The sequence below is a fragment of the Solea solea genome, chromosome 5, assembly GCF_958295425.1.
Source record: "Solea solea chromosome 5, fSolSol10.1, whole genome shotgun sequence".
Lineage (NCBI taxonomy): Eukaryota > Metazoa > Chordata > Actinopteri > Pleuronectiformes > Soleidae > Solea > Solea solea.
Window position 1 is genome coordinate 28,669,444 of NC_081138.1, and position 27,264 is coordinate 28,696,707.

At 39.5% G+C, this 27,264-nt stretch overlaps 1 protein-coding gene across 1 annotated transcript in view; it reads left to right on the forward strand.

Annotated features, from left to right (window-relative positions):
* Positions 1 to 27,264, forward strand: part of epha6 (eph receptor A6) — a 59,064-nt gene that overhangs the window by 14,164 nt on the left and 17,636 nt on the right. Inside the window, exons 3-8 of the mRNA XM_058630220.1 lie at positions 5,436 to 5,564; positions 6,064 to 6,213; positions 7,142 to 7,303; positions 7,408 to 7,636; positions 20,282 to 20,437; positions 22,048 to 22,389. Coding sequence (XP_058486203.1) covers positions 5,436 to 5,564; positions 6,064 to 6,213; positions 7,142 to 7,303; positions 7,408 to 7,636; positions 20,282 to 20,437; positions 22,048 to 22,389 — 1,168 coding nt within the window. The remainder of the gene's footprint in view (positions 1 to 5,435; positions 5,565 to 6,063; positions 6,214 to 7,141; positions 7,304 to 7,407; positions 7,637 to 20,281; positions 20,438 to 22,047; positions 22,390 to 27,264) is intronic.

A 27,264-nucleotide genomic window follows, 5' to 3' on the forward strand; every position in this document is an offset into this window, starting at 1 on the left:
ATCTGACTTGGTTTAAAAACTGGGGGCGATCACAGACACAACAAACACACATGATTTAATGTGACTTCAGAATATAAACAGACATGGAAGCGGACTGTTCTAAACTAAAGTTCTTATTGTTCATTGCAAACCAGGAAGACTCTGATGCGTCTGATGACGTTAGTATCTCGTCTGTTAATCCCTCAGATTACAGGATAATTTGTTCAAAACAGCCGGAAATCGGAAAGGCACCCAGTATTGTCGGAAGCGCCAGATCGGTAACAAAATCTGGCCAATTATCCTCCAGTGTAGGGCGGGGCTTAAATAATTTAAAATTTATAGGATGGTAGTAGAAAGACATGGAATGGTACTTGACTACCAACTAGCCTTTAGCTGAGGTTGTTTTGGTCCGTGACGTCAACCAGAAAACACTTAATACTAATGATTTTACCAGTTAAATATCCTAGTTGAGCTAAAGCCACTGTGCATGACAATAGAAGGTGGTATGGTTGAAAACACGACGTAGAAAACTACTTTACCTCATATTATGTTGACATTTTCTTGAAAGACATATATGCCGACATATTATCTTGCACAGGATGGAGCTCTGTTCACTCTTCTGGGAGAGAAAAGTGAAGTTTTGTATTGTGTTTGGAGTTTTCTAATTTAAAGTTCAATAAATCAACAATAATAATGGTAACTCCCATTGATAATGGTAACTCCTATTGAAATAATCTCATATTTTCATCTCTCCAAAATGCACTCTGGCGCACTTTGATATTTCTTGCTTTTTAAATGTGCCTCAACAAATCCACTTGACCTCACAAATTACAGTTGCCAGACCAATTTTCAAAATGAGACTACAAAAACAACCCCAGAAAATCTTTATCAATTTGGTCCATGTTGAGCAGCAGCCGAATCCAAAACAGACAAAAACACAAAATCACAAAATCTACTCGATTGTTCCGAGGCACAGGGGAAATGCAGGAAAGGAGACGCTTGAGAAATAAGAAGAAACCGGTGCTTCAGTCTCACATCGCAACATTAGTGTTGAGTTCAATACCTTAGTTAGTTAATTAGTTCCACCCCTTGTGCTTCACACCTGCTTTGTGTCTGCTACAGTTTACCGGGCTTGCTGCTAATAAGCAGAGTGATTAGTAGGTGCATATCTGATTGTTTGAGAGAGCGCGAGCTGCAGCTCATCTTTCAAACTCCGAGGTGCGCATTGGTTTTTCCTCTGCTCCGAACCATGCCACATCCCGAGGGAGCATTTTCAAAACACGGAAGCACACGGAGTGACAAATTACCATTTTTCTCTTGTTTGTATGCATAATGGAGCGCCAATTACTTAATGCTGATCTTATGCAAGCCGGGAAAGTTCGCTTTCTGCAAGTTTCTTTTTCAAGGTCTGTGAGGAGGGCACTTAAACGACAGCATATGGAAGAAATACTGCTGTGTGTGTGTGTGTGTGTGTGTGTGTGTGAGTCTAACAGTACCTTGTGTGATTTGACCCTTTTAAAAAGTTGCAGAGAATCTCAGACGTGACAGGTTGATTGGCAGGTGGCAAAGCACTGCAGAGGCCATGCAGCAGTATACAGCTCCTCCCTTTTGTGACCACATGATTCAACAGTGAATTTCAGGTGTTAGTCACTTGAGCCAATAACCTTAAGATAACTCCTATCAACACAAAGTGTGTGGAACTCATTTTACCATCGTTGAATGGGTTATAAATGTAAAATGTGTGAAACTGTGGCAGGCCGGGTTGCCAACCATTCTGTAAAACAAGGATTTTTACTCATTTGAAAGGTGAAAGACGTATGGAACACACTTTGTTCCTTATTTTTAAAACTATGACAGAAAAGTTCTGTATATCTTGGCAATGAAGACGTGGCGAGGTAAAAAAAAGATTGCAAAAATATATAATACAATTATAAATATATCGATTTTAAACCCATATGCTTAATGGAAAGTTACATACTTAGAAATACTATTGTGAAACTGTTCCTCCTTTCCTCATCAGGAAGTTGGCAACTCTTAACTGCGGCTGTTAGCATTAGCATTTAAAGCAGGCGCTGCTCATCAAATTCAAAATAGTAAAGAGAGTGTTGGTTGCCAGTGAGTTATTTAAACACGGAAATAAGGTTCATGTTCATGTTCATGTTTAGTAAACACAATGATGTTGTTTCGTGGGCGGAGCAAAAGTGGAGGCAAAACAGGACTGATCATAAATTAAATATGACTTTATTTAAAAAAAAAAAAAAAAAAAAAAATGTAGGAAACCACAGACACAATGAATTTTGTAACCAATTTCCAATGTTTTAATCTTGAGAAAAAAACACAGACTAGACATTCCAGTGAAGACACAGGACCACAAACTTGGTGTTTAATCTTAGGGATCGGATTGGGACTGTTAATAGCTGTTTTATGCTGAGAAACACAAAAAACTGTGGATAAAGTCATGGCTGACACGTCAGAATGAACTCTTGCTCTCATTGGTTATTGCTCATGTCCCAATAGCTGTTCAGTTATAAATAACAAACATGTTTAATGCTCATCATTTGAAATCGGGAAGACTCTGATGCGTTTGATGACGTTAAAATCGCGTCGGTTAACCCCTAACACTACAGGACAATTTGGCCTAAAATCTCAACCCATGATTGTCGGAAGGGCCAGATCCAGACCGGAATCCGGGTGGTTACCCTCTATTGTGGTGCAGACTGATTACCTGGTATGCGATAATGTGATAAACTTAATTTTCAGTTGCTTATCTGTCTGGAGTTAATGTAACTGCAACGATCCCTCTGCTCCCTATTTGCCTCCAGTCTTTCCTGCTTTTGTTTTGCTGATAAAAAAAAAGGGGTATTTCAATTTAAAATGGTTTCATTAATCTTTGATGATATATCATGGTCAAATTGATATTTAAAAAAAATAAATTCCATGTACTGCACCTCCAGCTATGCACATAATGACGGGATTTGGCGTCACTTTTAGACTGTTACAGACAAAAAATACTGTTAACTTGAATAATTGCCATATCACTGATGCATTGTGGAGTCCACTTAACATCACAGAGACAAGGGTACAGCATTATTAGGTGGAGGGAGTTCCAAATGGGAGAGGAACTGATTATGATTGATTAATCATTTAGATCTCGGGTGTCTCATAGAGCTAATTTAAGATAGCTTAATTAATATTAGATTAATTGCTTTTCCACACTGCAGTCAAGGTTAAAGTGTTGCTTAATAATTTACACGTGAGAACACTCTGCCTGAGTCATTTCACTTTCCCGCGGCTTACCTCATTCTGTCCGTCTCTTTGAGAACGCTTTGTACGGCGCGTCCAAGAGAGTTGTCATTACGGATGTTGTGTGTGCGCAGCTTTGCATAATTTCCTCCAATTAAAGTGTATGGAAAGTAAATGCAGAGTTTTCTCCACTTCACACCATATTCATATTAGAAAAGAGTGTCTGAGAAACTAGTGAAACTGGAGTGAAAACAGTTTCTCTCCACTTTTTAAGGTTTTATAAGGTTTTATATCAATATGGCTTGATGACACACAGGAGCCAACAAATAGTACATAAAATACAACAAAATATTCATCAGTATTTGTCAAACCTGGGAATGATGATGTTCTCAAATGTCTTGTTTTTGTCCTCATACCAAAATGATTCATGATTTCTTTGTCATGCAGAGCAAAGAAACCAGAAAATATTTACCTTTTAGAAGTTGAAACAATCAGAAATCTTGTTTTTGTCATGAAAAAGTCAATTATGAAAATAGTTCAGTAATTGTTTCACCTCTAATTTGGTGATGGAGTTCATAGCGGGATAATAGCGGAGAAATTTAGACTTTATGAACTTTGTTCTCTGGGTTGTGAATAAATAGAGAAATCCTGTACTTGAACGTTTTGTTTTCTTCAGTGAGACAAATATCGTGATTTATCGTTATATAACTGTCTCGCGATATATCGAATTATCACCGAGTCGCAATATTATTGGTATCGTGGACCTTATATCGCGTCATGTGATTCCCACCCCTAGCTGTAACCATTAAAACCCCCATTGTGCTTTATAAGCTGTTTACGTTGTTCCATGAATAATGCTGTGGCCTTAAACATTGCAGTGTCCTGCAAGTTCATTATTTTTTCCATACGTTTCCAATCGAACATGGAAATGATGACACATTATCTTATTAACAAGCAAACCCTCAGTCAGTTAGTCAGCCAACGTCACCACATGCTACGATTTGTAAACAAATAAGACGTTAAAAGAAAATGAGTGTAACTGTGGTTCATGTCGCTGGGTCTTTGAAGTGTCCCGCTGTGTTCCTTTAATATGCACAGCATCACATCCGTCACAGTTTTGCCTCCGTTTTTAAATCTAAATTAACAAAGTTATTTACAGAGTAGTCTACTGACATTCATAGATAATATAGTTCTCTGCCGTGGCCTTTAAATGCATAATTAGATTAAAAAAAAAGAATATCGAACACCACTGCTTTCTTATGTTCTGGAAATACACTGTAATTACATGTCCAGCTGTGTAAATGACATGATTTCAGCTGCTGTGAGGAGGAGGATCTGTCAATTAATGTTAAGGCTTTTGAATCTCTGATCATCGCACTGTTTGAGCAAAGCAGACAAAATGAGAGCGTCTGGCTGATGCAACGGCATGAAAACACTGGTGAAGCAGAACATTGATGTTTCTGAAAACGTCACGTGTAGACGTTTCACCGCAGGCGACAGAGCGCACACAGTTCGAACCTCGTGCAGAGTGGCTCCGACAAACCAAATCAAACACCAGCGCTGGCAGTGGCATTTCCAAACAATGATACAATATTTGCTATGAAATTTGCCCTCCAACACATTGTTATACAGGTTTTTATTTGATCTTGTGCTTTTTTACAATAATAATTCATCATATTTAACCAATTTTAACATTTGACATCAGTAAAAACACCTCAAATGTCACTATTTGTGACCCAAAATACACTTGGGTGTACATTGGGGTTGTTGCAGGGTTGGATTTAACAGTGTGGGTCAAATCAAGTAAAAAGGTCTTGATGATTCTTCTTCTTATTATTATAATAACAATAATAATAATAATAATAATAATATGGAAATAATATTGTGATATAGATGGTATTTTAAGACAGCAGTGAGGACCGAATTTAACGTAGATTTATGGTTTTGCATTGTTAATAGTTACCAAACTTACTTTTTTCAAGTATTTAGATCATTATGATGAATTTGGCTGTTTTGTTTTCACATCTCGGGTCAAACGGGACATCATAGTAGATAGAGTTTCCAAAAAAAGTGGTTCACACATCTAATCTCCGTATATGAGGTGCAGTGTTTTAAATATTGCAGCATTTAAATATATTCTTAGGCTGGAGTTCTGCTAATAAATTGCTAAGTATACACTTTGTTTGACACTTGCTTCTAATGTTGTCCTACAGTGGGACGCTATCACAGAGATGGACGAGCAGAACAGGCCCATTCACACCTTCCAGGTTTGCCACGTCATGGAGCCAAACCAGAACAACTGGTTGAGGTCTGGATGGATCCAGCGGCAGGCTGCTCAGAGGGTCTGGACCCTTTCCCTCCTACACACACACACACACACACACACACACTGAGAAAGTGTTGAAACGGATTAATGCAAACTAACAGGCAGCATGACTTTATTAGGATGGATAGCTGATTTCCATTAAAGTTGAAACTCAGTAGAAAAAGAATCAATCAAAGAAGTGCAGCACTGAAAACTGGTTGTACAAAGTTCATTGACATTATAATCAATCCATTTTTTTTAACTGTCTTCATATAGGTTTTTAGATTTAGTTGAAATGAACTTAATTCACTAGGGTGTAATAAAATTACCAAATTACGTCTTTTCAGTGAGGATTGATTTTTCTTACACGCTGACTGTATATTCTAGGTTAAATGCTTTTTCTACAGTCTTTGTTACTTATTTCAATTAATACTTGCTAATTAATTGCCACGATGTTACGAGATCTCTGCTTTTATGAGAAGGTGCAAATCTTACCCTTTCATTAAAATGTTTCTTTTCTCCCTATTTTGACTCAGGTCTATGTGGAGATGCGTTTCACTCTGAGAGACTGCAACTCCATTCCTTGGGTGTCTGGCACCTGCAAGGAAACCTTCAACCTCTTTTATCTGCAGACAGATGAGCCGCTGCCTGCAGCGACACGCTTTCGACCTCTTGACTACGCCAAGGTTGGTTATTGAGTCTTTATAATGGGGGGAAACAGCTCTTTGTTGCTGTGCTGGTATCATTGAAGGTCCAGTGTGTAACGTATAGGAGGGAATAGAATGGAATAGAATGTATTGCAGAGCTGCACGATAAAGCGTAAAAAAAACCGCGATCTCCGATTCACAACAACACGTGATCTCATGATGAAAACCCACATGGTCGTGACGAGAATCAACACAACCACCAAATCCACCAGAGTCCTCAGTTAAATGATGAGATTTTAGACATTTGCTTTGCTAAATGTTGGAGATTAACCCACGTTTTCAGGATTGTTAAGTCTTTTTAACGGACCTACAGTTCGGCAATGTTCGGTTTGATTCTTGTGCCTCTTCCTGTGCACGGCACTCTGACGACGTCACGCATTTTCCCCTGCTTATGGCTAGTGGAAACACGCCATATGTCTCCTAAGCCACTCGAATTTACGCTTTTTATTTTATCTTTTGTTCGTGAGTGGAAAATTGTGCCAGAGAATCGTGATCTCAATTCTAAGCAAAAAAAATGTTTTCCCAGAATTGTGCAGCCCCAGTGTATTGTCATTATGCAGCCAGTGTACATCGAGATCCCACGGGTCCTTGAAATCCTTGAAAGTTTTTGAAAATTTCCCTAAATAGACGTGGGTCACTGATAGTGCTGATTTCCACAGGGACCACCATTGTTCTGAAAAAAAAAGAAGTCAATTTTAGCTCCGTCTGGGATGTGTAGAGTTTGAGCTAAACACATTTAAATGTAATTTGATTGCCGTTGCTTAGAAACTTGAACATTTCTGTGAAGCACCAGACCCACAGTCTAAGTACCGCTCGATATTGCTCCGATCTGATGCCACTCTTACACACTGGACCCTTTAAGTCTCACTGAACTGTGCTAGTGAAGTTGTTTGTTGTCGGACTGCAGGTGGACACCATCGCAGCAGACGAGAGTTTCACACAGACGGATCTCGGCGATCGTGTGCTTCGCCTCAACACGGAGGTCAGGGAGGTCGGGCCGGTGACACACAAGGGCTTCTACTTGGCATTCCAGGACGTGGGTGCTTGTATTGCTCTCGTGTCCGTCAAGGTCAGTGAAGCGTCTGGAGTTACTTCTGACTGCATGAACCACAGACAGCTGTGTCACTGAGGAAAACACCGGCGCATTCTTTTATTTTCCTCATTACACTTCAGGTCTTTTACAAGCGCTGCCCGTCGACTCTCAGGAGCCTCGCCGCGTTTCCTGACACCGTGCCGCACATGGACTCGTCCTCTCTGGTGGAAGTGCGCGGCGCGTGTGTGGAGAATGCCGAGGAAAGGGACACGCCCAAGTTGTACTGCGGCGCAGACGGGGATTGGCTGGTGCCACTGGGCCACTGCGTCTGCAGCATCGGCCACGAGGAGATGGACGGCTACTGCCGAGGTGAGTCGCTTTGGTGGAAAGTATTGTTTTTTTTAAAGATAGAAGTTTTTATACTTTTATACTTTTATTATGTCACCAAACTTTTTATATAATATATACATAAATACGAGCATCCTGTGACCAAGAGGTAAGGAATTGTAACTCAAGGGTTGTCAGGTCTAGAGCTGATTGGGTGCCCATGAGCAAGGCACCTAATCCCCCATTGCTGCCCACTGCTCCTGGGCCCGGTTTGTGCGTGTTTACTTCTGGTGTCTGGTAAAAGAAAAAGATTATATAAAAGAGTACACAAGAGTATTTTACTGCCAATCTGTAACACCTAATATTATTTTGAATAGGTAAACCGAGCATTTGTGAGAGATAATATTTGAAAGAATAAAAATCAATGCAATTCCATGTTATTTAAAAAAAAAATATCTGGCAACCCAAGACTGCACTACTACAGTAAAAAAAAGAGATCGATTTGAAGAGAAGAGAAGAGAAGAGAAGAGAAGAAGAGCCTCTGGGGCCTCCCCAGTCATCTGCAGGAGTCTGACTTTACAGAATTTCTATTCCCTCCTCCCTCTTCTAAGATCCTGCATCCTTGTCTGATCCTTTCCATCCACATCTCTCTTCATCTCCTCGCAGCTCCACCTCCGTGCATCAGCGTCTTTCCTCTCGTGTCCACTTTATTTCCCCTGCACTTATTCCCTCCTCGTTCTCCCCCCTGATCCCTTTCCCCCTCCCTCTTCTGTCATTCTTTCTTTTTAATGCTTGCCCCCCCCCCCCCCCCCCCCCCCCTCACCGCCTCTCACTACCACCCCCTTTGCTGCTCGGAGACCGTAAAGACTGTGAATGTGAAGAGATTAATGTCTGTCACCCGTAGTTTTCCCACCTTTCAAAATAATTACTTTGGCTCCCCAGAAGGGCGTCTCCTTAACGATATTGTGCTCGGAATTGAAAAGTCCATCACAAGAATTTGGCAAAAAAAAGTTTTTGTTTCTGGTGCTTTGCTTGAATGTGGGCGTAAGAAAAAGTCAAAAGTAAAAATGTGGAGTCGCTCTAAATAGTCTCTGGCCTGGTTTCTCAACTAGACTGTGCAGACAGACTGTGGAGCCAAGTGGCTAATTGCCTTCATTTGTTAGTTTCACTGCTAATTTATCTCACACCTAGTCTTTTGCTAAATCTCCTCCAACTTTCCTCTTCATTCACGAGGCTTATTGGTAATTAAGGCAGGAGCTAAATTGAGCCACAGTGCGTGATTAAAGTTAGAGCACGCTCTCTGTTCCCGACCACTTTCTCAGTCTGAGCCACTTAAGGTGAAATTTAACTTAGATTTTCTTGTATATGCACCCTTCTTTACCCATGTTTGTTGCACACCAACAGTGACCCAATCAGTCAACAATTAAATCCATACAACAAATCCTCTTTACAATAGAAAATCTTCATACAAAATGATTCATTTTCACAAGGTTAAACTTACACTCCAGAGCTGCAGCAGATCCCTCAGAGCAGCTTCAAGTGGAGAAATGGTAAAGTCTCATTCAGGGAACGCGTCCTTTATCTGTAAGAAGAGCAAAACACCTGGAACTCTCTACATGAACATTTGAAATTTGTTCCACACTTTCAAATAATTTCAAGAGACTCCTTAAAACCTGGTTTATACAGTAACAAAAATGTCCAAATGTCTTGTATTCTTGTCTTGTACGTCATCATTTAAACACCGATCAACATTTTCTGACCACAAAAGTACCTGATTAATAGTTTAATCAGATTAATCAATCATGATTGTTTGATTCTCCCAAATAAACCATAATAACTCACAAACCGGGCTTAGGTGAGCAATCAGGGTTGGATGCCTTGCTCAGGGGGCACCTCATTCTGGACTTTCAACCAGCAACCCTCCACTTACAAGTTCAAAATTCATGTCGTACTCCTGTGGGGATGTGGCTGCTAAGGTTTTTTTTTTATCCTCCTCACATTTTTCTTAGCTGTATATGCTACTTGTAGTTAAAGACACAGTATGTAATGCCTGCCACTGTGGTCTCTCATTCAAAACAACAAGAAAAGAACATGTCGGGACACAGTGTGGGATCATGGGAGGGCTTATAATGAGTCGTCGTGACCCATCACTTACAAATTCACACCATAGAATAAGAAAAAAGTCAACACACTGGCTAACAAGTACTACTGAATATTTAATTCCTTGATGCCTCATGGGGGGCTTTGCACCAGAAGTTACAGCATAAAGAAAGCGGATAATCTTGAACAGAATCCAGATTTCACTGGATTTAAAAAGTGATATGTACAGTTTGGCTCATATACAGTACGTACACTAGTCAGTCTTGTTAGTTTTTAGGTAGTTTAAAGGCACCGTGTGTAAATTGTAACATTTATTGGTGAAGCTACATGTTACAGCCTCACTTTACCTTTTCCTCCCAAAAATGTGTTGGAGAAACTTTGTAGTCTTCAGCTGAGATCAAGTCTCTTCTTCTGCTCATGAGTCAAAGCTATGATTCATTTTATATTGCATAACTTTCTTAAAATAACAGGAATGGCGATACTTGTGCAAAAGTCACAAAATAGAACTTTGAACTGTGACGAATTTGCGAATTTCACAAATTAATTAAATCTTGACTACTTTTTGCTTATCGGTTTGTGCTGAAAAAAAACATGTAAGACACTCTATGTTGCACATTCTAAAGCAGCCACAACGCTCTGTGTTCTAAGGGTTAATGGTAAAATGATGCACATTATATCTTTATACCGCACAGAAGTCAGGAGAGATAACTGACGTGACACCAGTGTAGGAGCTCTGCTCTTATGGTGGTGACCCACATCCATTTTTCCCCTGCTGCCTGACAGTGGTTGCTTCTTTCCATTGTGCTGTGGCTTCATCAGTGTCAATGAATGGGTCAGTGACTCACGCAGCAACAACTCTGTCCTATTCTTCACATTTTTTATGTGGGAACCCATTTCTTAAAGATGACAAACCATTGTGACCCAATTCACAACATAGATCATGACACAGGCTTCCCACTGGGTTGAAATTCAAGGCTCTTGAAAGTTTAACTAAATAGACGTGGTCATTGAAAGTGCTTGAATCTTGTTGAAAAAATAAGTTAATTTGATATTTAGGTAAATGTCTCCCTTGTCGGTTACTACGCGACCTACTGTTTCATGCCCTGCATTGCTTGATGCCAAATGTATGACACTTATTTTTAGGGTCCGAGCACAAGGTGCATAGGAACCAATTGCAATGGAACTGGAACCGGAAATGAATCGCGTTTGTGACGCCTTTCCCACAACCCAAAACTCATGTTTTGTTTTGCGACAGAAGTGGACGAAAATGAAGAAAAGCTTTTATTGGGTGATTTTTTTTTTAAATGTTTCACATTCATGAACGACAGTTGGTATACACGTTAATCATGTCAGGACGGTCCAAAAAGCCAATGATGACTTTGCCGTAAGTCACACAAGAAAGCCACCATCTTGGGTTGAACAGCCTTTTTTTGGCGATTTCACCGATTTCACCACGGTGGCATTTGAACAAACTTGTCCTACAGCTTTGGTCTGATCATCTTCAAACTTGTTTTAGAATTAGTTTAGAATTGGCTAATTGGGGGTCACACGGTGGTGTAGTGGTTAGCACTCTTGCCTTGCAGCGAGAAGACCCGGGTTCGAGCCCCGGTTGGAACCCCGCGTGTGCGTGGGTTCTCTCCGGGTTCTCCGGCTTGCTCCCACAGTCCAAAAACATTCAATGTGGGGATTAGGTAAATTGGACACCCTAAAATTGACCGTAGGTCTGAGTGTGAGAGTGAATGTTTGTATGTCTCCGTGTGTGTGTGGCCCTGCGATGGACTGGCGGACTGTCCAGGGTGTACCCCGCCTATCGCCCGATGTAGCTGAGATTGGCACAGCACCCCCCGCGACCCTCTGGTGGAGGATAAAGCGGTAGATGATGATGATGATTAGACACCCGATTTGTTTGGGTGCCTTGCTCAGGTGTAACCCAGCCCTTGACAAGTGCTCGGATTTGATCTGACAAGCCCAATTCATTCCCTCTAGGCCATGCATGGGCTGTCCACGGTGAACCACTCAAAACACATGTATTCGCTGCGTGTCTTAGGCCTGCGCTCACAGTGTACAAGCTATGTTGTTTGTCACATTGATGCAAGAATCACGTACATTATAAAGCAGACAGAGCCTAAAGGGGAAAAAAAGCTGTACTGGATTCAGACTCCACATCCTTGGAAATATCACGGTTGCATACCAAGTGAAGGGAAAACCAGAACCTGTTTTTATTTCTCTGCTTTGCAGTCGTTACCATTGGACTTCTTCTTAAAGACCCATTAAGATGAGATGATTGGATTACAGGCTCAATTCTATACACACACCCACACACACACATGTGTCTTGTAGAATGTGTGTTCTGTGCGTGATGAAGCCGTCTGCCACTTTGCAGGCAGCGAGTGCACGAAGTTTAGGCTTGAACTTGCGGTGACTTGTGCTTTCTCCTCGTTTTCATTTTGGAACATTGCTTCAAAGGCTGCTGTGATCAAAGCTGTCTGAGAGGCAGCATGGGGAAGAGCAAAAGAGAGGATGGAGAGAGGGAGAGAGAGAGAGGTATAGAGGGAATAGGGAAAACCCCTGCTCTCTCAACTATAAGCAGAGCTCAGTGCCTCCACGTCTGTCTTTCCCTTCCAGCTGCCTAAACAAAGGCATCAGCGCTTATCAAACCCTCCTCTCCACCCCAATAGCTTTCCGCCAGACTGTTTTGACATCTCAATCGAATGCTTTATCGTGATTATTTTTCTTTTTCTTTCATTCAATGTGAACCACAAGAGAATTACTTAGCAATAGGCTGGTTATATCATGACCCAGATAGGGCAACATCATAGCGCTAATGCTATTTGTTCCACATCCTTTTGTCACAGTATCATATTAGAGACGTCCTTTTTCACCCCAGACGAAATCTAGACGTCGTCGTGACATTCAAACATATTTGGTTGCAGCAGAAACTCAATAAATATGGATATCATGTTCATGCGTTGTGCAAACAAACTTTGAGATACAACAAAAATGCTGTGATTGTTGTGTTTTTTTTACTCATAATGAAGCTTAAAAACCACAATTAATTGTTGGTTTCACTTGGAAAGCTGATGTTTATTACGATAATTATTGATTTTGACAGATTTTAGGAAATTTTAGGTTTAATCATGATAGTATTTTTGGCAGTAATCGCCCTACCTTCAAATGATAATTTTGTCCCTAACTGAATTCTGCTGCTCAAAAAATTCCGTAATTCAGCAGTTTAATGGCATGGATGCTTCTTGAGCCCCACCCACCCCCTGCCGCTGCCGGTGTATACACACAAACGCTCCCTCAGTTAGGTCTGATAGTTTTGCTTGATGGAGTCTGTTTTCAAATTAAGGACAAATAATATCTCTGCTCACAAAGACCAAGTCAAGTAAACTTTATTTGTAGAGCACATTCAAAACATAAAATCAATAAAAACAGAAGTAAATCAGTAAATCTCTGTTCATAGAGGATGATAATATTGTTATAAATTATAATTAAAAATGTGTTTTTATCTTCACTCTGTGAAAATACATGTCAGACTCACTTAAAAAAAAAAAACCCTCTGCTTCGTGGAGACGCAAGGTTGATCAAGCAGACGAGGTGCAACGCTTAAACTCGGTTGAATAAGAAATGAGGAAGTGTGGATGTATTGTCTGGGTCTGGACGCTGCCTCTCCCCTGTCCATTAAGGAGCGCGTGTGTTTACTCTGGCTTTTACCGCTGCTCAGCCAGAGCGAGCGGAGCATCACTCATTCTCTGTGAATTTCCCATCTGCACATCAAAGCTGAAAGACCATGCAGGGTAAACAGAGACTCCAGCTCCATCTGTTTTCTGACAGCGGAAGCCAAGAGAACGTTTCCCCAACTCTGCTCACCCAAACAACTCAAAGTCTCTTATATCCAGACCGGGGGGTGGGTGGGGGGCAAAATCAGGTTTGCGCTCTCAAATCAGATCACACGTGTCCAGACCAATGTAATAAGAAAGTGGGCATCAGTGTCTGTGATTTTGTCATTTTATGTTGCATTGAGATGGACTCCAAAGATATTGTGAAATGTGCTTTGAGCAGCCAGAGGAACCAGACTGCAGTGATCTGATTAGAATCATATTTCAGAGTGAATCCAAACGTCGTTTGGATTGAATTTTGTGTGTTTTTGCAACTGCAAATGTTGAATAATGGATTTGGTCTATTAGTCTAAACAAGTCTTATTTTTTTTGTCATTACAGTCCCGTAAATGTGTCTGTTATCTGTTGACATTCAAATCTTAAGCTCTCTTAAGTGAGACTCTCAGCATGTGGGTAAAGTCCAAGCGTGGTGAAGTGCTTTGGAAAGTGTGTGTTTTTTTGTTTGTTTTTTAAGTCGCACTGATCAATATTTATAGTCTAGTTACTATATATTTCAGAAGGGATTGCTTGTAGTAATGAACCCATAGAAAATTACCCCCCGACTCGGCAGCTCCCCTGAGCTTCGCAGCATCCTTCAATTTATTATTATCTCTGCCAAGGAGGTTATGTTTTCTTCACATTTTGTCTGTTTGTTTTTCTGTTTGTCTGACTCGCCGCTTTTTGAGCATTATAACTCAAAAAGTTAAGATTGGATTTTGATGAAATCTTCTTGGAATGAAGGTTATGGCCTAAGGAAGACGTGATTATGTTTTAGTGCTGATCCACATTCAGACCCAGACTCAGGATCAGTGGTTAATCATATGACATAGGGGCGTTTTTGATGAAAACTCAACTGAAAATATCAGTATTGCTTTAAAAGAAACTGCGGGTCTATGCGTATTATTTTGTGTTTTTATTTATCACATTTAGAACATGCTAAATTAACATAGTTGTCAGATCATATGTTGCCACTGTGTATTCATTCACCAATTTGTGCAAGCTCACATTTCTGAACCAAGATTGCATTGCTTAATAACTACTATTTATTTATTTTATTTAGTTTATTTATATGTTATTTATATGTTATATGTTTATTTATAGTGTTTCAATCACTTGTGCCACAGAAAAATGTGTTACTAACATTCTCTGCTAATCTACATACGCTTTAGTGGGGACCAAAGTCCACGACTGTTGCTGTTTGTGCTGAATATTGACGTTAAAGCTCTGATATCAAACCCTTTATTTAACAAACGTGTACAGAAGTGACATTTTTCACCTTTCTGGTCACAATTTAAAAACTGAAATATTAATAAATTAAGTTTTTATAGCAGCTTTTGTAAGGTGGCATTTTCCGCTGCTAGGAACAAATTAGTAGTTTTTTTTTAAGGAACTCTTAAGGGTTAACTGACAGTGACGACAGTATAGTCAGCTCTATGTCTGTTTACATTTTTAAGTCATGTTAAATCACGCAAGTTTCTGCGAGATCTCACATCCCTGGAATCTCCTCCCTGAAATCGTTTGATTTTGGTCCTGCGTGTCGACTGGATCGTCTAATCATTAAAACGTTGAAAATCGGTTACAAAGTTGGTGGTGTCTGTGGTCTCCCAAGTCAGATTTGAAAATCCCCTAGTTAAGGAGCAGGCTTGAATTTCCTCATATTTTGCCTTTTTAAGGTAAGTGGTTTTCTGTGTGTTTTTGCATCAAGACAAAACACATTATCAGGACAAATTTGTCTCCTCCAGTTAGAAAACCAAAGACAGTGGTGTAGGAGCATGTGCAGTTATAAACGAGTAAACCTCTGATAAAGCTTGTTATGGAAACTATGGGTGACAGTGAGCCCACATTTTTAGACACTGGAGAGAAACTATCCCCACTCTTCACTCCGTAATTCTTTTCTCCACAGTTGTAATTTATTCACGTGTTCTCTGCCACTATTTTCCAACATATAATGTGTGAAGAAGATAAAACTCTACATTTGCTTTTAGGGGACTTCAACAATTTCATGCTCGTGAATGTGGTTGGGTTAAGGTCAATGAGCACCTGCTTAGGGCTGGGAAGGAATTATGTTGTTTTTTTTATTATTATTATCAATGCTGTCAACATCCTCCAGAATATCTTCATAACACCCAAACAATTTGCGACAAATTTTCTGCTGCTCGGTGGACGTGTCGCAGACATCTCGCTTTGTGACACAGCAGGACCAACTTCTCCTCCTCCTCTCCGCCTTAATTACCTGAAAAACACTTTAATAGTAATGATGACATGTGTAAAACAAACATTAAGATGTTCTACTTTTTTTACAGCGTGTAAAAATAGGATCATTTTCCATGGTTTGCAAACACAGTTTAGTAGCAGCGTTCAGTTAGGAGATGATGGAGAGGGAAGATGCTTCACTTCATTTTCCATAGCATGAAGCTACATGAAGTATTTCTCACCCCCTGGATGAGATTCTAGTCCATATATAACTACATTTTTATGCCATATTGTACTTATGTATGGGGAAGTACTTTTAAAAACCTGTAAAACATGTACATATCCTATTTGACAAGATAGATTTCACAAGATTCATCAGTGGACGTCAATACGGAGATCCCTCAAATCCATTATTATTCTCAGAATACTGACTTTAATGTCAGAATTCTGACTAATCTCAGAATACTGACTTTAATCTCAGAATTCTGACTTTTTCTGTGTTTGTTCACTACTGTGTGTGGGTTAAAATAAGAAATTCTAAATCTAATTTTAACAGTTTGATCACACTTTCAAGGTGATAATTGTTGTTGTGCCCACAACTGACTGAAAGTCTGGCGGAAACGTGTTAGTTTAACACTGCAATTGAAATAGAAGGGAAGTTTGCAAACATGCCTGCATCATTAGAATAAAAAAACAAGCTCTTTAAAGCTATAAAATCCATAAAATTCTTTAAAATCTTATTTTCAAAACCAGGTCAGTTTAGGTGACCTTTCCTGTACCTGCAGTCAATTTTTTTTTTTCCGTAGCAAGCAGTGATCTAATCATTTGAAATTTGAAAAGTTGTAAATGTTTAATCACAAGCGCTTAAAGCGCGCGAGGCCGTGCTGATTTTTCGTTGTCTATTCATTACATATTCATTCATTCATTCATTATGTGCCCGCATCTCCCGGCGAGAGCGATTTTCACTGTTTTCATTTTACCGTCCAAATATTAAATCAAATCATTGACAAAAAAATACGCGGCAGAATAATAGATAATTGTTACTTTCAGACCTGAGGTTATTTACTGGGCAAACACAGTGTTCATATTGTGTGTCTTTTTTTCCCCCGTGAGTTTGTGTGTGTGTGTGTGTGTGTACACACAGCTGTATCTCCTCTAAATGGAAATATGTATTTTGTGCCAATATTGTTCCTTTCATGAATAAGAATGTCTTCCTTGACAAAAAGCCAATAGTGACCAAATTGGATCTCATTATGTCTCATTCTGCATGTGTTTGTGTGTGTGTGTGTGTGTGTGTGTGTGTGTGGGGCTTTCTAAATTTTTGATGGACATCGTGGGACGAGTATTGTAATTGTGGTCGTCGTCCACGATCATAACAGAGAGCAGGAAGCAGCAGCTGGAAACTCAAATGGATGAATGTGTGTGTGTGTGTGTGTGTGTTTGTGTTGCCTTTGGCAGGAGCTCGGCACAACAGCAAAGTAATATCTGAGGAGAATGGGAAGTTGAGTGACAGATTACTCATCTCATTAGAAACTTGGCGCTAATGTGCTGTTGGCGGTGTTTTCTGCCTGTGATAATCTTCTGTGTCATTCCTTTTTATGTAACTTCATGCTCAGTTATGTCCACCACAACAACATCTTGTTTTTTTTGATTTTCACTCTACTCTGCGTGTCATGTAAAGATGTTTTTAAAGGAAGTATTACATCTGAAAATACTGGGAAAGAATAGATAGTGATGTAAAAAAAAGCACATTTGGGCATTCATTTGATTTCCCTACAGTGTCTTTAATCTCAGAATTATTTTACTTTAATCTCAGAATTCTGACATTAATCTCAGAATTCTGACTTTAATCTCAGAATTCTGACTTTAATCTCAGAGTTCAGACTTTTTCTTTAATCTCAGAGTTCTGACTTTTTCTTTAAACTCAGAATTCTGACTTTTTCTTTAATCTCAGAATTCTGAGATTAAAATCTGAATTATGAGATTCATGAAAAAAATCTGTATTATGAGATTAATGACTTTAATCCCACAATTGTAACTTTAGTCTCAGAATTCTGACTTTAATCTCAGAATTCTGACTTTAATTTCAGAATTCTGACTTTAATTTAAGAATTCATGCTGGTTTTTTTTTGACATGTTGCCCCTAATACTCTTCCGTAGGAACTTTAAGGCAAAACTTTGCTTGAAAGTTGAACCAAAGTGTTTAACAAAGCAAAGACATCCTCCCTAAAGCAGCACTTTGAGACCAGCTTTACTCTAAATGTCAGAAGATTTGTCGGGGATTGTCGAGGAGTTACGAGGATTTTCCGGTGTGTTTTAATGTTGCAGTGCGTTGGGTTTTGTATGGAGAGGGTTGTTGCAAAGCTATGTTCTTTTTCCCCCCCGGCTCTAACCAGGTGCTTTTTTTTAACCAAGAACAGAACAATCACATGATGTGCAGCAGACATGTAAATAGGTCATTTAATTTTGGTTCCGTTGTTTATGTGAAGAACAACAGAACATGCAGTTGACTTGTGAGTAGATAATGTGATTCTTCTGGGATACAACTCTGTGGAAAATGCACATGAATGTCCGTCAACGTATGAATAGGTCGACTGCATGCAGTGAGTGCAATTTACTTCATTTTACCTACATAAGTAGTACCAATTAAGTAGAACTGCATGCAGGGCAGCAGCTATTCATTACTCAAAGGAAATAGTTTAGACAATTTGCACTATAAATACTAAGAGTCAAGAGCTGGATCATGTTTTTAATGCTTCTCAATGGGCTAATATGGTCTGTGAGGGACAAAATAATTATAATCTGTATAATGATATGAAGATGAGCAAAAAAGTCGACCATAACCAAGGCCTCAACTCAACAGGAAGTTGAATTTTTACAATTTGCACCCTACCCTAAATGAACTAGACACTTCAAAAGCAAAAAGTTGTCGAAAGGTTTTGTGGATTCAAAAGTGAGGTCAGGGAACTGCTGCACTCTCCGACTTGTGGGGGGGACGCGAGGGCCCTATCATGACTGCGTGCAGTCCCAGTTTACCCACATACACACATATTCTAATTCAAATGGCTCTGACATCAAAATGATCTTGAGATTTCCACATTATTGAATAACCGCAACCCATCATTTCCCTTTTTTCCCGCTCCCCACTCACTGCTGACATCATTCTGGGAAGAACTTTAATAGTTTTACCATCTTCTGAAAAGAAATGCAGAAGGAAGGAGAAGTGGGGAAAATGAACATGTCGTTAGAAACGTGAAAAGGTTCAAATGTGTGGCAGCGGCGGTGGTGAACAGTTAAGAGGAAAAGTGGAGTAATCGGGAGAGGAGAGCCGGCTGAATTGGTGTGCAGGAAAAGTGGGACAGTAAAATGGGAGAGAACTGGAGGAGTCGTAATGAGGTAGTAACATGAACCAGGGTGCAGATGGAAATCTGAAATATGCTTAGAACAGCACAACATTTTCAGCTGAACGCATAGTGTAATTTAATTCCATAAAACATTATTTCTGTGTTCAGGGCCTCTTTCTGTAAACGGCCTGACAAACAATTGAAACGTTTACGTTTAAGTGAATTTGAAAGTGCGGAATTCATTAAAGCGGCCGGTTTCACCAAATGATGGCTGACGGTAAATGGTTGGTTAAACATTTCCATAATGAAAAGATGTAAACGTCTAACAATATTACTTTCAGTTCAACTTCAGTTTCATTGATGCCGTTTTTGAAAATGTCTCTTTTTTGTAAAGCCATTCTTTGTGTACCTAGCGTTCTAATCTCTAATTTTAATCTCTTCAATCTGAGGCCGTCACTGGATATTTTCAGCCAATCATTTCATGTTTTTTGGAGAATATTTTTGCATTTTTTGAGGAAGAGTAGCAGACATGAGAGCTTTGAAATGACTTCTTTATACCTCTCCAGGGTTTGCCACCCCCAGTTTGTGAACCACTCCATTAGACTAATAGAAGTGATAGACTAATATAGATAAAGAACTACTGAAGTAAATGTAACTCTCTTAACTCTGTTGTTGTTGTGTGATGTCTGTTATGTACAACCATAAAAAAACTGTTATCTTCTGCTCAGCCTATTTAATATGTACTTTAATGTGTACTTGTATTTGATATGTACTTTAACATGACTTGTATCAACAGCAACAGAAATTGTGGCACTGTGAATGTCTCTGCTAGCGCACACGCCTAACATCGCCATCCAGTCCGAGGTTGATCTAAGAACATATATTATCTGCATGTCTGTGAGGTACTTTTATTCAGAGAAGGTGCTTTTACAGGTGTGTGTGCCATTTGTTGGACTGGACAATGCGCGGGGGCCATTAGCATGTGGCTTAGCGAGCTAATAACTGCGGCGACAGTGATTCATTGTACCTGGGGAAATGAGGTCAGACCACAGATGAAGAGACAGGCAGCTGGAGCTCTGACTTAAATGTAGCCCATGTGCGCTGAATGGAAATGCAATTGCACGAGGAACATTGAGCGTCGCGGTAACTCTGCCTCGCTCTGTCTCCAGCGTGTAGGCCCTCGTCCTTCAAGGCATTTGCTGGGAACTCCAAATGCTCCAAGTGTCCGCTGCACAGCTCCAGCCACGACCAGGCCGCCACCATCTGCCACTGCGACAAAGGCTTCTACAGAGCCGTCAAAGACCCAGCCACCATGGCGTGCACCAGTGAGTCGAATCATTTTTCTGAAATTCTCCTTTTTTTAGCTTCTATAGAAAATAAGTTGTAAATTTAGCTTCGCATTTCACTATAAGCAACTTCCTGGTTCTCAATAAGCCAATCCAACTATTTCCAGTAAGCTGTTAACCAACAATGTTCAAAAGTCAGTGTCCGCAGAAGTTACGAAGAGTGTTTAGCGACGAATTATAGAATTTAGCTGAGGCTGTGCACCTGTGCTCCACTTTTCTCCCCTCACAACGCTTACATTTGAACGCCTTTTTATTCGTTTTAGGCCATTTCGAGGTCTTCAACTGTTGGGGAGATGGAGCAGGGACCCCCCTACTATATATATATATTGTATAAAATAGATTTTATATTAAACTGGGCACACATGCAGCAAAGACAGTACAGATAAACGTGTATTTTTAAAAAGGTACAAATAGAATATACATTATAGACATTAAGTTACCAGAGTATATACAATATGAGCTTGATTATTTATAGTATAAACATGCACATAAGATATTGTATTGATATTGTTACAACGTTATATTGCACGTAGGATGAGTAACATGTCACATAATATCCCCTTATTGCCTTAAAATATTGATTTATGATGATTATGAGACTGAGCAACAGTATTTCACTGACATCGACTTTAAATGTCTCTGTTTCAAGTGTGAAATAAACATGCATTTTAATGCGGTGATGATGATTTGAGTTGGAGGCTTTAATAAAAGTATCGTGCTGGAATGAAACACTCTGGGGCTTTTGAAAACCCGAGCAGTCGCACACCTACACACAGATGCACGCACATGTACAAAGACGCCCTCACAACTTTTTACAGAGTTGTGAAAAAATGAAATGTGAACAGTTTCATCCAAGAAACTGACACAGCTTTTGGAATGATTTACTGCAGCATGTGCTGGAAGTCGACCACCCACACAACTCATGTACCTACAAACAAACTGTGCAGAGAAAATTCAAATTATTTGCACTTTTTTGGCCTTTTGAAGGGACAGATTTTGGCAATCATGTTCCCACTTGGTGTTTTCTGTTACTGTTTGCAATAACAAATTAAAGATTTAAGTGTAGAATACAGAAAAACCCTGTAGTATTTAACATTTCCTTTTGTAAACACACTATCAATAGAACTTTACCAAACCCCTCTGTATGTTTTATAATTATTGATAATGTATGTTGAATATTTTAAAAACTTGATTTTTATTTTTTGTTTTTCTTCTTTACCTTATTTACACATTGTCCCATTTTGAAGGAATTATGGGATGCAAAGCAATGTATAAGGATACTGTGTCCTAAGTTTATTGAAAGTTGAATAAAAATGTCTTTATGAAATTGATTAAGACACTGTTAATACCTATAAGCAGTGTATGTTGTTCCCCACATTCATCCTCCATCTCCTTATTTTACCATCCATACATTTCCACTATATACCCAGGATTTATTTTCAACGCTTTGATATTGTTTTCTCTTGTTATTTGTTCTTTATTTCCCATATAATCTCATTTGTCCTGAAAAAGAAAATACAACGACCAGTATGTTATCAATGAGGTATCGACTTCTCCCCCTGCTAAATATTATCTTTATTTCTCTTCAGGGCCTCCGTCGGCTCCCAGGAACCTGGTCTCACTGATCAATGACACGGCTCTCTTCTTGCAGTGGATGCCTCCGAGAGACTCGGGAGGCAGGGAGGACATCACGTACAACGTCCTGTGTCAGCGATGCGACGGCGACCGCGCCGCGACTCGGTGCGAGCCGTGCGAGCTGGACCTGAGGTTCATCCCGCGGCCTCTTGGTCTGACTGGAACCTCTGTGGCGATACTGGACTACGCAACGCATGCCAGCTACACTTTCCACGTGGAGGCCGTGAATGGCGTGACCGGGCTGGGCGTGGCCGCGCGCTCGCTGGCAAATGTGTCCCTCAACACGCACCAATCTGGTGAGTTTTTTTGGATTCCCACGTCCTTGAAAACCTTGAAAGTTTGTGAATTTGAAAGAAAAATGCTAGGTCCTTGAAAGTTTTTGAAAATTGCCCAAATGGAATTTTGTGCAAGAAACATGTTGAGTTGATATGTGGCGTGCCCTTGCCTGTTATGACCCGAGAAACTGTTTCATGCCCTCCATTGCTCGATGTACGTACTACGCCTACACAGCGGTGTTGTGGACACTGTCCACTGTCTCGCTCTCTGCTGTTGACGTGAGAGTACATGAAGAATAATGAGCGAGTAAAGTTGAGCATGACGTGTTGCCTGGGAAATGAAAATTCCAAGATCTCTGTCTCACCAAAGAAAATGACAAAGAATGAAAGTTGAAAGTTGGTCCTGGAAAGTCTTTGAAAAGTCTTTGAATTTGATGTCAACCAAGGTGTTGGATCCCTGTTTGTTGCTGACTTTCTCATTTATGGTGTAGAACTTGAAATACTTCAACACGCGACATTTTAGATGCTTTGGAGTGGTTTAGTTTTCTGATGTCACTGTGCTGTCTGCGGGCCAAGGTGGTAATACTTCAGATGGTGTGATGGTCTTCCAGGCTGTATATTTTATACCTGGGACAGGTTTTTAAGGTTCGAGGATGAACTATCCCCCAGAAGTATGAAGGGATATCCTAATTTTGTGGAAAGTCCTTGAATTTGATGTCAACCAAGGTGTGGGAACCGTGTTATCTGTTCTGTTTGTTTTACCGTTTCTAGAACTACAGGGGAACCTAACAAAGTGGCTGGTGTGGTAGCAGGTGTGATCTTTTGCTTTTGCGTTTGTTGTGATGTTTGCTCAGTGATGTTCTTCTGCAAACCTTGTTTGCAACAAGTGGTTATTTGAGTGTTGCCTGTCAGTCTCCTCAAACCAGATTGGCAATTATCCCCTGGCATCAAAAAATGTACTTTCTGTTGCTCTCTGGATATTTTATTTTCTCTGTAAACCCTAGACCAGCAGATCAGCAGTTTATGAAATACTCACATCAGCCCTCCAACAACCATCCACATTTAAACCTTCCTTTCCCCATAGGTTTGAACTTCAGCAGCATGTCTAGATGCCTAAATGTATTCAGGGCCAGGTCATACTTACCATGACCATTGCATGTGTACTTGAGTTCATATTTCATTCAAATAGTGGCGATTTCTCACCAGAAAACTGCCCTCAGTTGTGTCCTTTTTGTATTCTTTAGGCACTGTGTTGTACATTTGTGTACAACACTTTGTCATACAATCTCAAGCAAGTTTCCATGGTTACTGTATTCTTCATACTCTCTTTTTGACCAAAAAGGGTTACTGGGACCGTGAAGTTGCTTCCATGTGATAAGCACTTGCACAGGTGTACCTATTAAAGTGGTCAGTTGGCGTATTTCACATGGCTTCTTAACTTGGGTAAAATTAAAAATTAGCTATTAACTGAGGGCTCAGGACTTGTTAATTAATGAATTTATTAGTGCCTTAATTATCCACTATTTTATCAAGCCAAAATGGCAAACTCCTTCCACTTTATTAAATGTGATGATGGGGTGATTTTTCATTTTACATCACTGTAATTAAAGCAATTCATTAGATCACTTTTCTAACATTTGACCAACTGAAAATAATTAATGTTGTGAGTTGTAGCCATGGATGACTTTATTTAAAAAAAATCAACATTTGTGCTGAAACAGTACGTGGTGAGAGCTACACCGTGTTGCAAAAACATTCATCATTTGAATCCTGCTAGCATGGGCAAAATGGCCATCTGGATTTTTTTTTTTTTTTTTTTGCCCCCACTGGAGTCAACCCAAACGAATTAACACAAAAAAAAAACAGTTTACAATCTTGCAAACTAGCAGGTTACAAAAGAGGTTTACTCATTCACAAAGTTCTCTTGCAGGTGGCCAAATGTGCCGTACACACCGCACCTAACGACTCAGTTTGCACGAGCACTGATGAAACGGTTGCCAAAAATACCAAACTGGGGCAAAAAAAAATTCAGGTGGAACAAAAGAGTCCTTGTCTCCTGGTCCCTTGTGGAACATCGATGAGCGCATCAGCGCTTTGATGTGAAGGACCAGGTTTGGTTTATGAGCAACACGATTGTCCACTGTATTTATTGGTTGAGATAACTAGACGGACAGATAGATACTTCATTGTCCTCATTGGGAAATTTGGGAAATAAACCGTACATTTCAGCTTAACTCCATGACCTGAATGGCTTTAGTTCACTAGTTATTCTGTAGTTACTAAAATGTTTCCATATCTTCTTTTGAAGATCAGATTTTAAGCATTAAAGGTCCAGTGTATGACATTGATATATTATATTATATATAATCATTATTATTACCCCTTTTTATTAGAGGTTGATCACCTCAGGGTTGCCATGGGTCCTTGAAATCCTTGAAAGTTTGTGAATTTGAAAAAAAATGCTTCAAGGCCCTTGAAAGTTTTTGAAAATTGCCCTAAATAGACATTGAAAGTGCTTGAATCATGTGCAAGAAAAAAGTTCAGTTGACATTTTGGTGAATGTCTCCCTTGTTTTGTTACGACACAATTCCAAGATCTCTGTCTCACCAAAGACAAATTACAAAGGCTGACTTTGACCAAGATCCCAAGGACAATCACTTCAGATGCAGAGCGAGCTGCAAGTCAATAAAAGTGGACGCCATGGGGCGAAGTGGCTTTTACAAGTTACCCTCCCATCTTAAGATGTGTCACTACATTTGGTCCTTGAATTTGAGAAAATTGGTGCTGCAAAGTCCCTGTATGCGGTTTTTAGAACTTGAAATACTTCCACATGCCGCCTTTCAGACGCTTTGGTGTTGGTTTAGTTTACTTGTGTCCCTTTCCCTTTCTGCTGGCCTAGGTGTTAATACTTCAGAAGGTGTGATGGACTTCCAGGCTGTATGTTTTAAACTCGGACAGGTTTTTAAGGTTCAAGGTTGAACGATCGACCTCAAATTTTGAACAGATGTCCTAATTTTGGATGAAAAGTCATAGCTTAAAGGCCTGGCAATATGGATACATCTTGGGTTGTGCTGTTTCTACGGCGGCCTGAACGGACAAACCACCCAGAACGTGCATTTTTGCCGTTTCTGGTATACAACAGTTCTCTGACACACTTAGGAAATGGAGGGGTGTAAGAGTCCGTAATTTGCATGCTGATGCTCCGTGTATGGATTCATCTTTTAGGAAAAGTGTGTTTAGCATTGCAGCTTGGAGCAGATGAAGACAGTTAAGCAACAGTAACAGACACTGCTCTGCGGTTATATTTGCATTTGTCCTTCCTGAGCACACCCTGCACTCTTTCACACTCTTTCACCCTCTCCAACGTGAAGCACATTTCTGACTTGGGAGGAGTTGACCGATCCATGGCGACATGAACCGAGCCCTAATTAGCATAGCATTAGCTGACCTCTGGTCAATCCCAGCTGGCAGTCCAGTCCTTATGGGCAGAATTGTCTTGAGGTTGAATTGGGTGAATATGGAGATTTAAAGTTCAGGGACTGCGGCCTGAACCCTGTACTTTAAGGGCAAGAATATTGATGGAATAATTGATGGTGGGATGGTTGAGATGAAGGAGGGAGAGCGGATTAATAAATCATGATGGGATGTATGTGGACATTTTTCTTCCCTTTCAGCAGCGAGTGGATAGTGAGCTGAATTTATGATGGGAACAAGACAGTCGTCAGTTGTTTGTATCAGATATATACATGTATATACCTATGTATACATATATATACATATATATGTATATGTATATATATATATATATATATACACATACATGTATATACACATATATGTATATATGTATGTATGTATGTATATATAGATACATACATATTTATGTATCTATATATATTTAGATACATATATGTATATATACGTATATATAAATATACGTATATATGTATATATATATAGACATGTTTTTTTTTTAAAAGGCAAATTGTGAATGTGCTAAATTATCTTGTGCAATTATAGACTATCTGAGACACAACACCTAATTTCTATGAAGGTTTCACCTCAGATTTGCAAAATATTTCTGTTTTTCTGTTTCTTTTTGTTTCTGTAAACAAAGATATTTAACTACGTGACATTTTGTTGGGATAATTATCATTTTTAGACTTTTTTAAAATCGTTTCAACCAGTGGGTGTCAAACTTACAGCCCGGGGGCCAGAATCGGCCCGCCAGAGGGTCCAATCCGACCCTCAGGATGAATTTATTAAAATTTCACATTATGATTACAATCTAAACGTAATGTCAAATACAATATTTTTAACTTCCAGATACCTGTGACTAAATGTTTGTGCCTTTATAGAGCCAGTGTGATGTGTAAATGGTCAATTGCACTTATATCTCTCAAGTAAATTCATGTTTTGTAAGAATATCCTACATTAAATGTAAAACAAAGGAGAAGAATTCAGAATTCTTGTTGTTCATAGGTTATTATGCTATTATTTTAGTGGTCCTGCCCCACAAATTGTGCTGTATGTGGCCCCTGAACAAAAATGAGTTTGAACAATATAAAAAATAATAAGTTATAGCACACTAATTACGTTTAAGGAGAGCTATTAGACAATTATAGAGTTGGAAATAATAAAACTATCCATTAAAGGCTGAAAAATGTGTCTGCAATATCCTTTATAAACTTACTTAAAACAGTATAATACATCACCACGGGTAAAACTGACAACAAACAGCACACAGATGCGTTTTAAAACGTCTCTCGTAGCATTTTACAGATGAACAGTTTCTTGTCACAAGGAAAAAAAGTAATGACATCATTTGCTCCGGCGAAATATTACTGAAAATTAAACTTGTGTTGAGTCAACGGATAATTTACAGCATCGCACTTT